The 19,406-nt window shown below is 42.1% G+C and overlaps 1 protein-coding gene across 3 annotated transcripts in view; it reads left to right on the top strand.

Moving 5' to 3' along the window:
- The window catches only part of LOC144498614 (tubby-related protein 3-like), an 85,996-nt gene that overhangs the window by 454 nt on the left and 66,136 nt on the right, over positions 1–19,406 (top strand). For all 3 annotated transcript variants that reach the window (XM_078219993.1, XM_078219996.1, XM_078219992.1), the window contains exon 2: positions 17,743–17,794. In XM_078219993.1, coding sequence (XP_078076119.1) covers positions 17,743–17,794 — 52 coding nt within the window. The remainder of the gene's footprint in view (positions 1–17,742; positions 17,795–19,406) is intronic.

The following is a 19,406-nucleotide window of genomic DNA, read 5'->3' as shown; positions in this document are numbered from 1 at the left end:
GAAGACAGGACTTTTATGTTGAGTTTTCTTCCCCTGTTACTTTACTACATAAACTTAATTTGCACAAGACTTTGCAGCACTTGTGTTGTCTCTTGTTGCTTTGATAACCTTTATAAAACATGTTAATAAATCCATTTGCAACGTTCCTTAGTTTGAATAGTTTTGAAAATATTAAAGTCAGTTTTGTAACGTGGAGTTCTTTTGACTGGCACAATCTTCAAATCATTTATGGGTGGATACCAGTTACAATTCTTAGTCCAAAACTATGAATTAATTCTGGGTGTCTGGCTCTGAGTGAGCGTCCATTATAAATGTGTTCCTTTGGACACTCTCTAAATACTGCTATGACTGGAATGTTAAACAACTGTATCCCATTGGTCCATGATAAAGTTGATAATGTTATGACTCAGCGGCTAATCTTTGAGGTTTTGTTGCGAATTGTAGCTTTATTGTTTGTGTTTAAGATTTAGTTACCCACATTGTAGAAATAATAAAATTGAACTATTTATGAATTTAGTTTTCAGGGATAGACAACTAGAGAAACTTTCAGATGGAGTTTTTGTAATTGATAATTCTGTGTGGGCTATTTATACTTAATTTCCATCTGCCAAATTAAACTGGAGCTGACTAATTAAAGAGATGGTGGTTAGAGGACGGTGTGCTTCCATTTGTAACATTTCTGTTCTATCCATTGTGTTTATTGTGACATTTTTATTGTTACAAACCCTTTACATCATACATGTATCCCTAGTAATACCAAGTTATTGTGATGCCATAACCTGGACTGTACAAGATATTAAGGCATTTCACTTAATATCAAAAAACAATGTGTAGTATTTATAATAACTGATGTCATAATGGTTTTGAAGCTCTGATATTTTGTGAAGTCATGAAGCAGCTTTCAATGTTGAGACCACACATGGAAGTTAATGCTTATGATCACCTAGAGTACTGTGTACAATTTTGGTCCCCTTATTTAAGAAAGGATATATTAGCTTTGGAGGGGGTACAGAGAAGGTTCACCAGGTTGATTCCAGAGATGAGGGGGTTAGCTTATGAGGAGAGATTGAGTAGACTGGGCCTGTACTCATTGGAGTTTAGAAGGTTGAGGGGAGATCTTATAGAAACATATAAGATAATGAAGGGGCTAGACAGGGTAGAAGCAGCGAGGTTATTTCCACTTACAATGGAAACAAGAGCTAGGGGGCATAGCCTCAAAATACGGGGGAGTCAATTTAGAACAGAGTTGAGGAGGAACTTCTTCTCCCAGAGGGTAGTGAATCTTTGGAATTCTCTGCCCAATGAAACAGTAGAGGCTACCTCGTTAAATGTGTTTAAGTCACAGATTTTTAACCATTAAGGGAATTAAGGGTTATGGGGAGCGGGCGGGTAAGTGGAACTGAACCCACCATCAGATCAGCCATGATCTTATTGAATGGCGGAGCAGGCTTGAGGGGCTAGATGGCCTACTCCTGCTCCTATTTCTTATGTTCTTCTCACTCTTTGTGTGAATTACATAATTGTATAAAATTACAGCACAGAGACCATTTGGCCCAGCTGTTCTTTGTCACACAAACCTCTTTCAGCCCTACCATCTAACCCTATCAGTATATCTTTTTATTCCTGTTGCCCTTGTTGAACCTGTTCTGCTATTCAGTGTGATCATGGCTGATCTTGAGCTTTAACTCCACTTTCCAGCCCATTCCCCATATCCTTTGATTCTCTGACCAAGAATCTGTCTATCTTAGCCTTAAATATAATCAACAATGGAGCAACCACAATTCTTTGGAGTAGAGAATTTCAAAGATCCACACCTTTTTAAGTGAAGAAATTTGTTCTCATCTTAGTCTTAAATGATTGACACACTATCCCTGTGTTTTAGATTTCGATGCCAGCAGAAAAAAATTCTGTGTTAACCCCGTCAGACTCTTGAATTTTGTATGATTTAATGAGATCACCTCTCATTGTTCTAATCTGTGGAGAATATAGGGACAATTTACACCGCCTCCCACTATAGGACAATCCTCTTACACCAGGGACCAATCTAGTGAATCTTTGTTTTACCACCTCCAATGCAAGTATATTCATCCTTAAATACAGAGACCAAAACTACATAGAATCATTATCTACAGTGCAAAAAGAGGCCATTTGGCCCATCGAGCCTACACCGACAACAATTCCACCCAGGTCCTGTCCTATCCCCGTAACATACAATATTCCAAGTGTGTAGTCTTGCCAAACAACTTGTACAATTGTAGCAAGACTTTCTTCCTGTACCCCAGTACTCTTGCAGTAAATTGTTTTGATTCCCTTGCACTAGCACACCCAAGTCTTTCCGATTATCAAGGTTCACACTTTAAAATAAAATCTACTTTTCTATTACAATCAAAGTGAAGAATCTCACACTCCACCACATTATAATTCCATCTGTCTTGTTGTCCACTCATTTAACCTCTTTGCAGACTCTGTCCTCTTCACACACACATTTCTATTTTGCACAATAAGCCAGAATTGGAGGAGTGCAGGTAGCTCACCAAGGGTTGTGGCATTGGAGGAGATTATTGATATAGGGAGGGGTAAGGCCCTGGAGGACTTTGAAAACAATAATGAGAATTTTAAAATCAAGTTATTGGCTTCTGTCAAACTGTAGGTCTGTGAGCACAGTTGATGATAGAGGAATGGGCAAGAAATAGCTGTGAGTTAAGATGTGGGCAGCAGAGTTTCAGATGACCTCAAGGTAATTGAAGAGACTGTGTGAATTCAGTCAGTATTTCATTGACATAGTCAAGTCTAGAGGTAATGAAGGCATAGATGAGGATTTTATCAGCACTGAGCTGTGACAGGGTGAAGTTGAGCAATGTTACATAGAAGTACCAAAGCAGTATTTATGTAGCTCAAAAGCCCTTGTATTATTGTTCCATAGCTTGTGTGGAGATGAATCTGTGGAACTCTATGGGTCATTTCTCAATCTTCACAAATTAGTTACATTACTGACAGTATTATTAAAACTAAGCAAGTATTGTCTCCTTAGTTATGCTTGGATTAGAGCCATAGTTAAAAAGAATCTGTAGAAGTACTACACACTGCGCATTCACTTGTTGTTCATTTGTTACATCTAATAGTTCTGTAGTTTATATCACCATCTTGCTGGAGATCATAAGAGGAAATGTTATATCCAGTGAGATAAGGTACATAGGATAATTGTTTTAGCAATTAATGTCTATTTTCAGTAAAATACACTTTTGTCTATTTAAATAAAAATTCCTCCTGAATTTGAGTGAGCGCTCCAGAAGTCTCCCACTTTTTCCTTACCAAATATTGGCTCTGGAGATGTCACCCACTACATTTCTGCCAACCCACACTCCTTAAACTGCTGTGTGTGCCATGCTCATGCAACGTGCACCCTCTGGGCCAGATTTTCAGCAGATGAAAAACCAAAACACCTAAATAACTTAGATTTTTAACAGCATTGATATAGCTGTGAGGACCATATTGTTTATGTTGTAGCAAAGATCACCCTTCTGTTTCTAGTTGAGCATCGATAGCAGTGAACTTGTGCAATTACCACTTGATAGACCTCCTAAAGACTAAGGTCGTCAGATCACACACTGAGGTATTGTTCATTTAAGATTGCAACTATTGCCCCCTGCATAATCTCCAACAATTATTAGTGGCTGGTAACTGGCTGGAGTCAAAACAGTTAGCATAGCTATCTGGAGGGTAGAGTTGATGAGGGAGAGCCAGTGAATGTGGTTTGTTTGGACTTTCAGAAGGCTTTTGCCAAAATCTCTCACAAAAGATTAGCATGTAAAATTAAAGTACATCGGTTTGGAGGTAATGTAGTGAGAGGGATAGAAAACTGGTTGGCAGACAGGAAACAAAGTAGCAATAAACAGGTCTTTTTCCAAATGGCAGTGGGGTACTGTTGGGATCAATGCTGGGACCCCAGCTGTGCACTACATATAAAATGAGCAAATTAAATGTAATATCTCCAGATTTGCAGATGACACAAAGCTGATGGGAGGGTGAGCAAGTGAGGAGGATGCAGAGATCCTTCAGTTTGATTTGGACAAGTTGTGAGTAGGCAAATGATTGGCAGATGCAGTATAATCTGGATAAATGTGAGGTTATCCACTTTGGTAGCAAAAACAGGAAGGCAGATTACTATCTGAATGCACATTCACCTCTCCAAATTTATGGCCAATGAGACATGGGTGTCCCGTACACCAGTCACCTGAAGGTAAGCATGCAGGTTCAGCAGGTAGTTAAAAAAGGCAAATAATGTGTTGGCCTTCATAGCGAGAGGATTTGAATATAGGAGGAGGGATGTTTTAATGCAGTTGAACAGGGCCTTGGTGAGGCCACACCTGGAGTATTGTGCAGTTTTGGTCTCCTGATCTGAGGAAGGATGTGCTTGCTGTCGAGGGAGTGCAGAGAAGGTTTACCAGACTGATTCCTGGGATGGCGGAACTGAAGTATGAGGAGAGATTGAGTCAGTCAGGATTGTATTCACTGGAATTCAGAAGAATGAGGGGGGAATCTCCTAGGTCTGCACCGACATTGTTGGTTTAGTAATGTGTATGCTGATGGAAATAGCATGCTCCGGGACCTTCGCATTGGTGATTTTGACATGTCACGTGAAGCTGAGGATACATCTGAGATGGCGAAAATGAAAACTATTCAGTCTTTTCTCCTGCCTAGTGTATGTCTCAACACTGTAGAGGAGTATGCTAAGGACTCGGGCTTATTAGACTCACGTTTTGGTGTTCTCTGGTCACTGTTGCTCCACACTCTCTTAATCAGCTTGGCCAATGACTGTTGATTTTAGCATCAATTTTCAGATTGCTGATGGTTATGGAGCATAGATATGTGAAGCAATTATCAACCTCCACCATCACATTGTCAATGCTGATAGATGGCAGGATGCTGATGCTATTTACAAACAAGAGAGAGTCTGTCCATTTTGCTGAAGGTGTTCCTCGGTGTGGAGAAACATGTATGCTAGCACAGCCTCATCAGCATAGAGCAACACTCTGATCAGGATTTGGTGCACCTTTGTTTTTGTTCTTGGGTGAGCAAGGTGAATAGCTTTCTGTCAGCTCTGGTAATCTCTGTAGATGGACAGAAGGCATATGACAGACCAGTGTCGGCCCCAGAATGCAACCTTGCTTGACACCACTTAAGATCTTGAAGCATTCCGATGTTGCCCCATCACAGCTGACCTTGCTCATCATCTTGTCATGGAAAGAAGTGATTACACAAAACTGCTCTGGTGGACAGCCAATTTTCTCCAACTTAAATAATCACTTCTGCTCACATGTTTGAATGTCTTGATGAGATTGATGAAGGTAATAGTGGGTCTCCATGGCATTTCTCTTGCAGCTGCTGGACTGAGAAGATATGACAATTGGTAGATTTTCCAGTTCTGAAACCACAGCAGGGTTTGGGGTAGATGCATTCACCCTCACTTTCTGCTACTTTAGCACAAGTATTAAAATAAAAACTCTGGAAGTAAATTAAGAATCATCATAGAAACCCTACAGTGCAGAAAGAGGCCATTTGGCCCATCGAGTCTGCACCAACCACAATCCCACCCAGGCCCTACCCCCATATCCCTACATATTTACCCTCTAATCCCTCTAACCTACGCACCTCAGGACTCTAAGGGGCAATTTTTAACCTGGCCAATCAACCTAACCTGCACATCTTTGGACTGTGGGAGGAAACCGGAGCACCTGGAGGAAACCCACGCAGACACGAGGAGAATGTGCAAACTCCACACAGACAGTGACCCGAGCCAGGAATCGAACCCGGGACCCTGGAGCTGTGAAGCAGCAGTGCTAACCACTGCGCTACCATGCCGTCCGAGTAGCGCAGTGGGCTGGGAAAACCGCACCCATTTGCATGTTTGGGGGAGCGGGGGCGAGGGGGACTTTGTCTTTTTCATTGGAGATTGGAGTGTCCTTTACTGGGTTTTCCGGGTCACGGCGTGAGCCACGCATCACGATTATTTTTCATCCAAGTGCTCACAATGTGTCAAAAAAATCTGGCACTCCAGCTGGCGAGCTGCACTCCGCTTTTCTTGCCCGAGCCAGCACTTGGCTGGAATGTCCCTTTTTTTCTTATTTGTAATTATTGAAGTCAGAAGTGCTGGGCGGGATTCTACAGCCATGCTCTCTCCTCAAAACTGGAGAATCCCGCCCGAGGTCAATGGACCTTTGCATGGTCCGCCCACCCCCCAACCACTACAATTCCCATGGCAGGCTCGACGGAAGAATTCCAGCTGTGATTTCTCAAATTCTTAGTGTGCTAGCAGCATGTCTGTATTGCCAGCTCATGCAATGTGTTGCAGCTGTGCTTCTCCCAGCAGACACTGTTGAGGCTTATTTGGTTCTATCTGACAAGGCTTGTAAGGTTTTTCAAGGTCATTAGCTAGTAAGTGCTAGGAATGTTTTGAACAAAACACAGCAGCAGGGTGTAGCTCCTGATCCTAAATTTATTTTAATACTTATTTGTCTGTCTTCAGGTCTTCCTCCCTGGAAGTCACTATTTCCTGGTTTCTTGTAAGGATCTCGCCCACAAACCTACTCCCACTTCTCATGTATCCCAACTCTATTTTCACTGAGATGGCTGCAATGGTTGTATGAAGTTAATAAAAACAGTTTGGTTTGGCAATCCTTCAGTTTATTTTCCTCCTTCCTTCCCTCTCTTTCCCTTCCAGAAATTACTGCAATCGCATATTTGTCAAGTGGAGAATTCGGTGGGAAACATTTAAAGAAATGATTCGAAAGTTCAACAAAAATGCCTTCAATTAAAAAAATAAAAACTCAGCAACAATAACCCATTTGTGATCTACCAAGGAACTTAAGAATAGTATAACATTAAAAAAAAGCTCATAATGTTCCAAAGAACAAGTAGCAGGCCTGAGGATTGGGAGAGTTTTAGAAACCAGCAAAAGGCAACCAAAATGTTGATTGGAAAAGAAAGCTGAGAATGAGGATAGCTCGTCAGGAATATAAAAAACTGATGGAGCTTTTACAAATACATAATATGGAGAATAACGGAAGTATATATTGCTTCCTTAGAGCCAGAAACCGGAGAAGTGTGGAATGAGGAAATGGCAGAGATATTGAATGGATATTCTATATCAGTCTTCACAATAGAAGTCTCAAATTATACTAGAAAACAGAAGTTAACCACAGGGCTAATAAGAATGAGGAATTTGAAGACATCAAATTACATAGGCTTCTCTGTTGGGAAAGTGTTTGAAAGGATTATAAAAGATAACATGAAGGAGCATTTTGAGGATCACGAGCTAAGTCAGTCAGCATGATTTTATAAATGGAAGTTTATACTTTGCTCATTTTTTTGAGGCCAAGGCAGGCCTAGTGGATAGGGGAAAGGCAATGATGTTGCCAGAAGGCATTTGACATTGTCCCACATAATAGGCTACTACATAAAGCCAAGCCATGAGGTTAGATTGGAATATATTAAAATGGACTTTCAGATGGCTGGTCGGTATACAACGATGAATATTGGTGCATGGTATATAGTTGATGTTTCACAAGTCAATGATGAAGCTATGGCTTCTACATTTTATTAAAAGAAATTGCGGCGCAAAAATGAAGCATTGTCATAAGAACATAAGAACTAGGAGCAGGAGTAGGCCATCTAGCCCCTCGAGCCTGCCCCGCCATTCAATAAGATCATGGCTGATCTGACGTGGATCAGTACCACTTACCCGCCTGATCCCCATAACCCTTAATTCCCTTACCGATCAGGAATCCATCCATCCGCGCTTTAAACATATTCAGCGAGGTAGCCTCCACCACCTCAGTGGGCAGAGAATTCCAGAGATTCACCACCCTCTGGGAGAAGAAGTTCCTCCTCAACTCTGTCTTAAACCGACCCCCCTTTATTTTGAGGCTGTGTCCTCTAGTTTTAACTTCCTTACTAAGTGGAAAGAATCTCTCCGCCTCCACCCTATCCAGCCCCCGCATTATCTTATAAGTCTCCATAAGATCCCCCCTCATCCTTCTAAACTCCAACGAGTACAAACCCAATCTCCTCAGCCTCTCCTCATAATCCAAACCCCTCATCTCCGGTATCAACCCGGTGAACCTTCTCTGCACTCCCTCCAATGCCAATATATCCTTCCTCATATAAGGGGACCAATACTGCACACAGTATTCCAGCTGCGGCCTCACCAATGCCCTGTACAAGTGCATCAAGACATCCCTGCTTTTATATTCTATCCCCTTCGCAATATAGGCCAACATCCCATTTGCCTTCTTGATCACCTGTTGTACCTGCAGACTGGGCTTTTGCGTCTCATGCACAAGGACCCCCAGGTCCCTTTGCACGGTAGCATGTTTTAATTTGTTTCCATTGAGATAGTAATCCCATTTGTTATTATTTCCTCCAAAGTGTATAACCTCGCATTTCTCAACGTTATACTCCATTTGCCATATCCTCGCCCACTCACTCAGCCTGTCCAAATCTCTCTGCAGATCTTCTCCGTCCTCCACACGATTCACTTTTCCACTTATCTTTGTGTCGTCTGCAAACTTCGTTACCCTACACTCCGTCCCCTCCTCCAGATCATCTATATAAATGGTAAATAGTTGCGGCCCGAGTACCGATCCCTGCGGCACGCCACTAGTTACCTTCCTCCAACCGGAAAAACACCCATTTATTCCGACTCTTTGCTTCCTGTCGGATAGCCAGTCCCCAATCCACTTTAACACACTACCCCCAACTCCGTGTGCCCTAATCTTCTTCAGTAGCCTTTTATGGGGCACCTTATCAAACGCCTTTTGGAAATCCAAAAACACCGCATCCACCGGTTCTCCTCCATCAACCGCCCTAGTCACATCTTCATAAAAATCCAACATGTTCGTCAAGCACGACTTTCCCCTCATGAATCCATGCTGCGTCTGATTGATCGAACCATTTCTATCCAGATGCCCTGCTATCTCCTCTTTAATAATGGATTCTAGCATTTTCCCTACTACAGACGTTAAGCTGACCGGCCTATAGTTACCCGCCTTTTGTCTCCTTCCTTTTTTAAACAGCGGCGTAACATTAGCCGTTTTCCAATCAACCGGCACTACCCCAGAATGCAACGAGTTTTGATAAATAATCACTAACGCATCCACTATTACCTCTGACATTTCTTTCAATACCCTGGGATGCATTCCATCCGGACCCGGGGACTTATCCACCTTCAGTCCCATTAGTCTACCCAGCACTGCCTCTCTGGTAACATTAATTGTATTAAGTATTTCTCCTGCTGCCAACCCTCTATCGTTAATATTTGGCAAACTATTTGTGTCCTCCACCGTGAAGACCGACACAAAAAACTTATTTAAAGACTCAGCCATATCCTCATTTCCCACTATTAACTCCCCCCTCTCGTCCTCCAAGGGTCCAACATTCACTCTAGCCACTCTATTCCTTTTTATATATTTATAAAAACTTTTACTATCATTTTTTATATTAATTGCTAGCCGAGCTTCATAGTCTATCCTTCCTTTCTTTATCGCTTCCTTAGTCTTTGTTGTTTCTTAAATTTTTCCCAATCACTTGTTTCTCCACTATTTTTGGCCACTCTGTACGCAGCTGTTTTTATTTTAATACTCTCCTTTATTTCCTTCGTTATCCACGGCTGGTTCTCCCTTTTCTTACAATCCTTGTTTTTTGCTGGAATATATTTTTGCTGAGAACTGAAAAGGATCTCCTTAAAAATCCTCCACTGTTCCTCAGCTATCCTACCTGCCAGCCTGCTCTCCCAGTCTACCTTAGCCAATTCATCCCTCATCCTATCATATTTCCCTCTGTTCAAACAGAGGACACTGGTTTGGGACCAAACTTTCTCCTCTTCCATCTGAATCAGAAATTCGACCATATTGTGGTCACTAGACCCAAGAGGGTCCTTCACAATAAGATCCTTAATTCTACCTACCTCGTTACACAATACCAGATCCAAAATAGCTCGTTCCCTCGTCGGTTCCGTAACATGCTGTTCAAGGAAACTATCCCGACAGCATTCTAAGAACTCTTCCTCCATTCCACCCTTACCGACTTGAGTCTGCCAGTCAATGTGCATGTTGAAGTCCCCCATGATTATTGCCGTTCCGTTTTTACACGCATCCCTTATCTGCTTGTTTACAGCCCTCCCTACCTCAACATTATTATTTGGGGGCCTATATACCACACCTACTAGTGTCTTTCTCCCTCTACTATTCCTCATCTCTACCCATAATGATTCCACGTTTTGTTCCTCAGAGCCTATGTCATCCCTCAGTACTACCCTGATATTATCTCTTATTAATAGCGCGACCCCACCACCTTTTCCTTCCTGTCTATTCTTCCTAAACGCCTGATACCCCTGGATATTCATCTCCCAGTCCTGGTCACCTTTCAGCCACGTTTCTGTAATGGCCACTAGATCGTACCCACTCGTGCTGATTTGCACCATCAACTCATTTAACTTGTTCCGAATGCTTCGTGCATTCAGGCAAAGTGTCCTTATTCCAGCTTTTATCTGGACCCGCTTTGATGAGTCGCGAACACCCTCTCCCTCTACTCCCTTATCTAAATTACCGCCTTCATTCACTTGCACCCTCTCCTCTACCATTAATTTTGTAATTCCCCTTACCCCTGCATCCTCCACCCCATCAATTAGTTCCTTGATCCTAGTCAACTCTTCTAGCTCCCCTCCCCCCAACCTATCTAGTTTAAATTCTCCCCAGTAACCTTAGCCAACCTACCGGCCAGGATATTGGTCCCCGTGTGATTCAAGTTCCACCCGTTTTTTGTATACAGATCACCCCTGCCCCTAAAGAGGTCCCAATGGTCCAGGAACCTGAATCCCTGCCCCCTGCACCAGTCCCTCAGCCACACATTCATCTTCCACCTCACTCCATTCCTGCCCTCACCTTCCCGTGGCACAGGCAGTAATCCTGAGATTACTACCATTGCTTTCCTCTTTCTCAGCTGTCTCCCTAATTCCCTGTACTCCCTTTTCATGACCCCTTCTCCCTTCCTACCCACATCAGCGGTACCAATATGTACCGCTACCTCAGGCTCCTCTCCCTCCCACCTCAGGATTTCCGGGACGCGACTAGCGACATCCTGGATCCCGGCCCCAGGGAGGCAGACCACCATGCGAGAATCCCGCCTACCTCCGCAGAAACGCCTGTCAGTCCCCTTCACCATCGAGTCCCCGATTAATACCGCCTTCCTCCTCTTTTCCTTAGCCCTCTGAGTTACAGGGCTGGACTCCACTGCGGAGACACGGCCACTGCTGCTTCCCCCAGGCGGGCTGTCCCCCCCAGCAGTACTCAAGCAGGAGTACTTGTTGTGCAGGGGCAAATCCACTGGGGTGCTCTCAACCACCCTAGCCTTACCCTTCCTGGCCATCACCCACTTGGCCTCCTCCCGTTGCCCTGGTGTGACCACCTGATGATAGCTCTTGTCTATCACCTCCTCATTCTCCCTCATCAGCCTAAGATCCTCGAGCTGCAGTTCCAGCTCCCTAACACGGTCCCTCAGGAACCGCAGCTCGACACACCCCTCACAGATGTGGATGTCCGGGAGGCCAGATGCCTCCAGGACCTCCCACATCCTACACTGGGAACAACACACTGCTTGGAAAGCTAAAGATGCACTTTAGATACTTAAACAGATCTGGAGGCCTTCACTATGAGAAAGATGATGTGCTGGAGTCCACACAACCTAGTGCTGGAGGAGGAAGAAGAATGTGGTGTAGCAAGGGCACCAGCTGTTGTCATATTACTGCTTGGGATAAGTACATATATTCAAACATATGAATTAGGAGCTGAAATAGGCCATTTGGCCCCTCAAGCCTGCTCTGCCATTTGATTAAAATCATGGCTGATCTCACTGTGGCCTCAATGCCACTTTGCTGTCTACCCCTCCTACCCTTTTGATTCCCTTGTTAATCAAGAATCTGTCTACCTCTGTCTTCAAAATATCAGTGACCCTGTCTCTGCCACTCTCTGGGAAAGACATCTCCACAGACCTTCTGAGAGAGAAATTCTCCTCGTCTCTATCTTAAATGGGAGACACCTTATTTTTAAACTCTGCTCCCATTTCTGGTCTCTCCCACAAGGGGAAATATCCTCTCAACATCCACTCTGCCAAGTTCGCTCAGAATCTAATATGTTTCAATAAGATCACACTTCATTCTTTTAAACTCCAATGGATACAGCCCCAACCTGTCCAACCTTTTCTCATACGATAACCCCTCATCCCAGGGATAGCTCAATTCTGGTAGTGTTCAGCTAGATTGAAGTGGTGTACTCATCTGGCAATCACTGTGGGAACCCATTTGCCCCCACCCCCAGTTCCCAAATATAAAGCATTGCTGTCATAGATACCCATCATGTCCCCTCAGATACTGAAGCAGTCCATGCACAAATGCAGTAAAATCTGGGCAGTATTCAAGGTTGACAAGTTTCAAGTAACATTTGTACCACATAAGTGCCAGGCAATGACCATCTCCAACAAGGGAGAATTTAACCATTGCCCCTTTATATTTTTACATTCAATGGCATCACCATCGCTGAATCCTCCACCTTCAACATCCTGAGAGTTGCCATTGACCAGAAACTTGGACTAGCCATATAAATGCTCTGGCCACGAGAGTGGGACAGAAGGTAGATATCCTGTGGCAAGTAACACATCCCCTGGCTCTCAAAACCCTGTCTACCATCCACAAGACACAAGTCAGGAGTGTGATGGAATTCTGTCCCCTTGCCTGGTTGAGAGCAGCTCCAACAATACTTAAGAAGTTTAACAGTATCTAGGACAAAGCAGGGAGCCTGATTGGCACTCAATCCACACTCCCTCCCTCCATGACCGATGCACAGTAACAACAGCATGTACCATCTATAAGATGCACTGCAGGAACTCCTTAGATAGCACCTTCCAAACCCAAAATCACTACCAGCTAGAAGGACAAGGACATCAGATACTGAAGCAGTCCCCAAAAGTGATGTAGCCGTGGCCAAGTGGTTAAGGTGATGGACTCTTAATATATTACGGTCCCCTTGGTCAGGTTCAAATCCTGAGGCTACCCTATCCATAGTTCCCACTAAGTTTAAATTTTGACTCTATTAAAAAACATTTAGATAGTTACATGGGTACAATGGGTATAGAGGGATATGGGCCAAATGCGGGCAATTGGGATTAGCTTAGGGGTTTTAAAAGAAAAGGGTGGCATGGACAAGTTGGGCTGAAGGGCCTGTTTCCATGCTGTAAACCTCTATGATTCTTTCACACTCATACTGGACACTTTATGTCAAGTAAGACAGTGAAAAGTTAATAAAAGTGTAAGGAAACAAAAACTCACCCCTGCTCGTCCAAGCCCTGTGAGCCAAAGCCCTGACAGCTCACTCAACTTCCCACTCACTCTGCTGCCCGCTACGATGCTGCCCGCTGTATACTTTGGTGCGCTTTTAAACCCTCCAAAAACTGCCCCAGGCCTCTCCTGGCCCGACTTCCGGTTTTGAAAAAAACCTCCGATTTTAAACCCAAAATTAACTGAAAAAATAAATAATTAATTAAAGTCAGAAAACCCACTCTCTTACCCTCAGCCTGCTCCTGGGAACAAATCCCTGATATTAACAACTGATATTAAACCCAAACAACTGAGATTAAACCCAAACAACTGGGATTAAACCCAAACAACTGGGATTAAACCCAGAACAACTGGGATTAAACCCAGAACAACTGGGATTAAACCCAAACAACTGAGATTAAACCCAGAACAACTGATATTAAACCCAAACAACTGAGATTAAACCCAGAACAACTGATATTAAACCCAAACAACTGTCATAGCAACAAATTGTCAACAAAAGAGTAATTGATAAAATTGGCCAGTGTGTGAGAGAGAGAAAGAGAGAGTGCGTGCCAGGCTCAGTTCCAGTCTCAAGCTGCACATTTACTCACCCTGTTGGCATATGGTGATGAGTGATAAACCTAGAGTAGGAATAAGGCAGTCACACCCTCGTGCTCTATCATTCCCACACACACACAGTCCCTCACACTCAGTTGTGGGCTTGGAAGGTGCTTCTTGTGGAGTCTTGCTGAGGTTAACTTGTATCTCTGAGATACTTTTTAACATATACTTTGTGGCCAAAGAGAGAGATTTTATATATCACACTATTGCATGTTGTTTCAGAAGGTTACCAATAAAATGCTAGATCCAACTCCAGTGCTTGCATTCACACAAGGGAAATTCTAGGCTGGACACCTCCTGTATCTTCAGCATTTGGTTCTAACATGTTTTCTGTTTTTAAAGAAGAATATAGCTCCAAACCAGTGAGAGAAACATCCAGTCACAGTCCTGCAGGCTTGAGCCATTTAACACAGTATGAAGAATCAACGCTGGAAACATTTGATTTTTAGGCAGGGAAGAGTGTAAAAGAGGAAGGACTTGATAGCTTTTTGACAGTACAATAAACCAAATGTTCAGCCTACTCTCGATCATTAGCAAAGTGATGGAAGGTGTTGTTGAGAGTACTGTCAAGCTGCATTTAACACAGCAACAGCCTACTCGGATGCTGAGTTTCATTTCTGCCAGGGCTACCTGACCTCATTATTACCACCTTGGATGTAAAGACAAAAAGCTGAACTCCAGAGGTGAGGTGAGAGTGACTGCCTTTGACATCAGGGCAGCTTCTGACCGAGCGTTGGATGAAGGAGCCCTAGCAAAAGTGAAGTCGGGATGGGGGAGATCTGTCCACTGGTAGGAGTCATACTTAGCACAAAGAAGATGGTTGCAGTTGTTGGGAGATTAATCACCTCAGTTCTAGGACATCACTGTAGGAGTTCCTCGTGATACTGTCCTTGGTCAATCCATCTTCAGCTGCTTCATCAATTACCTTCCCTCCTTCGCTGATTGTGCAATGTTCAGTGACTTCTCGGTTACTGCAGCAGTCAGTGTTCATATGCAGCAAGACCTGGACAACATTCAGGTTTGGGCTGATAAGTGGCAAGCAACATTTGTACTGCAGAAGTGCCAGGCAATGACTATCCCAACAAGAGAGAGAATGTAACCATTTATCCTTGAATGGCATTACCACCACTGAATCCCCCACTATCAACATGCTGAGGGTTACCATTGACCAGAATTTTAATTGGACCAGCCACATAAATGTGGCAACAAGAACAGGTCAGAAGCTGGAAATTCTGTAGCAAATAACTCACTTCCTAACTTCCCAATCCTATCCATCATGTAGAAGGCACATATCAACAGTGTGATGTGTGATGGAATACTCTCCATGGATAGTTGCAATACTCGAGAAATATTCAGGACAAAGCAACCCATTTGATTGGCATCCCATCCACTACTTTAATAATTCACTCTGCACAGTGGCAGCAGTAAGCAGTGTATGCAAGATGCACTGCAGCAATTCATCAGGCCCCTCTCAACCTTCCAAACCAGTGACCTCTACCACCAAAAAGGACAAGGACAGCAGAGGCATGCGAACACCAGTACCTGCAAGTTCCCCTCCAAGCCATATACCATCCTGACTTGGAAATATATCATTGTTCCTTCACTGTCATTGGGTCAAAATCCTGAAACTACCTCCCTAACATCACTATGGGTGTATGGACACCACATAGACTGCAGTGATTCAAGAAGGTGGCTCCCTACCAGCTTCTCAGGGCACTTGGGGATGGGCAATGAATGCTGGCCTGTCTAACAATACCCACATCCCATGAACAAATATTTTTAATAATCATAGATGTGAAAGTTTGGTTGATGCTAATATTGTTGGAGACAGTGCTTTGGCATGCTCTACTGTAGATTTAATTTGTATTGATATAGAGAAGCCAATCTTAAATTGCCAATTCTCATGTCTAGATTTCTTTTGCATCTCTGTCTACTTCTCTTTCAGACACTCCTTGAAATTTAACTCTGACCAAGCTTTTGGTCATCTGACTTTTTTCTGATAGATTTTCCCTCTTTATCGTGTACCTTTTACGTGGTCTAAAGCTGATCTCACGCCATTTCATTGTAGTAGCATTCTAATCATGAATGATGAAACTATTCTTTCAAACCTCATTGCTTTACCCCAATCTGAAGCTGTCAAAAGTATCAAGGTGTTCAGATCAATTTTGTAATGACAAGTTTTTTTAGGCAGAAGTATGAAAAAATACCTAGACGATAAGCATATGTTAATTATTAATGTTACGATGATTGTGTGCTATTACTATAGATATATTTTTTAAGTTGAAGGGAATGTTTAGAATACAGCTTTCTGTAGGCCCCTGGAGTGTCTGGTAAACATTTAGCTCAGATGTTGGGAGACCAGGATAATTACTCATTTTAGCCATGTAGTGTTTACTATGAGAAAGAGCTACTGGACTTTAATTTACAAAAAAAAGATCCCCTGGGGGTTTTTGACTAAAGAAATAGAATGTGGATTCAGATAGACAGGGTCATGTGATGTGGTTAATGCAAGACACTAAGTTTGTAAGAGAGAAAGTTGAGTTTTGACTTTGAATTGCTTGAAGATGGAGGTTTTCTGCAAGCTGCTGAAACTCATTCTCTCTCTGAAAACTTTAAGACTGTCTAAACTCATTATAGCAAGTATATTTATGAGTACCAACTATATTTAAAGTGGCATTGTAAGTCTAAGAGAAATGTTACTTATTTGGAACTGAAAGTGTTAGAAATTAAAGTTGTTTGCTTTCATTTTTAAATATTGTTCGACTGTTAATAGTCAAGCAACTTCATTTGTTTTTTGATTTGATTTATTATTGTCACATGCATTGGGATACAGTGAAAAATATTGTTTCTTGCATGCCATACAGACAAAACGTACTGTTCATAGAGTACATGGGGGAGAAGGAAAGGAAAGGGTACAGAATTTGGTGTTACAGTCACAGCTAGGATGGAGAGAAAGATCAGCTTAATATAAGGCAGGTCCAATTGTTTTATTAAAGTTTGCTTTACTATAAAAGATCTTTAATTTGTCAGTGAAATTACTCCCAGAGTAAAGCATCCTATCGTCACATTTATCCCAATGTTGGGGTATAGTCTGGCTTCATAATAATATACCTTGGGGTTCTGGTCCAGGACCCTAACAGTGTGTTAATTGGATGTAGTTTCACTTCTCTGGATAATTGAAAAAGCACCTGGTGTTGGCAAACCTTTTAGTCCCTCGCAATGAAGAGTGAGATCTCCGTAAAGGCAGTGTCCGAAGAGCTGCAAGGAAGATAGAATTCTCTAGGCTGTAGGTGAGAATGCAGTGAAGGTAATTTATTCACGTCAAGTAAGATGATCCATTGATAAGGAAAACATAGAACGTAGCAGATCTATTGTTTCCCTGTTCACAGAATGTGAAATGTAGCAGTTTCATTATTTGTATTAGGCCACATTTCACCAAGTATTTTCTCACTCCACCTTTTGAATGATTGACTTGTGTGAACAGCACTAATATCTGGATTAAGTCACATGGGGAAATAAGTTTGTTGCATTGCAGCTTATGTCACTGTGTCAGTATAAAGTAGTTCGGGCCAACTTCCATAAAACTAAAATGCTCAGATTGCTTAAGGGAGCAACTGAGGCTGCTGAACCCAAGATGCCATCTATAATAGACTTGAATTGAAACATTATATTACCAAACGTTTTGCCTCACAATTATTCACTAAGTTGTTGTATTTTGTATGGCCAGTAACTAGGTTTTTTTTCTCTTTTAGTGTCCTTGAGGATGAAAATATTAGTCTCCGACAGCAGAAACTGGAGAAGCAGGTATAAAATTCTTGTAGGGGGAGCAAACATTTGCTGACCAATTGACTTTATTTTATGTCAAGACTCTATTGTCAGCCTGTATTCCCAGCCATTGGTTGCATTAACTACGGTAGGAAAACATTCTGTTCAGTTATTTCAATTAGCTGTGCAAACATTTGGGATCTGTTTTAAAGGCTTTTATAATTATGGTTGAATCTGAGGGAAATTTGGAAAATTAGTTGAAATATGCTGGGCTAAAACTTTACACTTGTTCTTAGAAAAAAAATAGCAATTTCTATCCAGTGAATTGAAATGTAATGAAATATTTGATTACTTCTCTCTCCTAAAGCCATCGATAACTAGTTTCTAAACAACAGTACAACTGTGAGAACAGGTTCTGCTGAGGACAGTAGGCTAGAATGCAGAGGCATTATTCTCTTTTAAGCAAAATAATCCATTGATGTGAGGAAGTGTCATGTTCAATATTTTATATATTGCAAATATCAGTTATACCAGTATTCAAAATAAACTAAATTGCTAAATACATTTGCAGTGTTAGAAGGAGAAGTTGACACGGGACTTCAGAACAACAGTGGAAAGTTTTGTTAAAAAAATTGTGGGGTTAGCGAATAAATCTATTAGGAAGAAAGCAACTGATTTCAAAAAATTATGTATAAATGTTATAAACCAACAAAAATTAAAGAGCATTCATAAGGACTAAAAGAATAATTATGGATATATGAATTGTAATATAATAAACGAGAGTAGGAAAAGCAAAGGTGAGAATGGATGACATTTTAAAGTAATAAAGTATTTTGCTACCACAGCGGTACAAAGAAAACTGTTGAAAATTAGAGACAATTCTCACCTTTGTAGGTGATCAAAAATAGCAGCGATTTTTAAATACTTTACATTTACCTTTGGTGAAGGGGAGGATATTAGAGAGTTGGGGAATTTTGAAGTGGCTGAAAGCAAAATGAGGATACTTTGATCAATAAAAGAGATGTTTCTACTTGAGCACCGGCAGTCCTCTGTATTTTTGACATATCCAATGTCTGTACTACCTCTTCCTTTGCTGTGACATTCTCATCCTGTTTGGATGCCCTTCCTTTCTCCCTCATGGGAATATGTCTACTCTGTATCTGAACCGGTGAATTGGGCAGGCATATGACAGGATGAAATTTAATGCTCAGAGATATGATCTGACACATTTTGATGGGAAGAATGAGAGGCAAAATAACCAAATGGTACAGTTTTGAAGGGGTTGCAAAAACAGAGACACCCGGGGGAGGGGGGCGGGGGGCGGGGGGGATGAAGAGTTGCAACTGTATGTACAGAAACCTTTGAAGATAGTGAGATAAGTTGAAAATACTTTTTTAAAGAAAAGTATATTCTGAGATCCTTTGCATTCTAAATTGAGGCATGGAATGCAAAGCCTCTTTTCGAATATTGTGTTCAGTTCACTATAGGAAGGATGTTCAAGGCCTTAGGGTGCAACAAAGGGTTTATTGGCATTGTGCCACATTTATGTAGAGAGACTAGTTTGTTCTCCTTATTCAGCACCGTTTACGACTATTGAAGCAGTCCATATGCAGCAAGACCTGGACTGTATTCAGGCTTGGGCTGATAAATG

Source organism: Mustelus asterias, chromosome 9 (genome assembly GCF_964213995.1).
Source record: "Mustelus asterias chromosome 9, sMusAst1.hap1.1, whole genome shotgun sequence".
Classification (NCBI taxonomy): Eukaryota; Metazoa; Chordata; class Chondrichthyes; order Carcharhiniformes; family Triakidae; genus Mustelus; species Mustelus asterias.
Note: the sequence above shows the minus strand (reverse complement) of the source record. Positions and strands in the feature narration are given on the sequence as shown.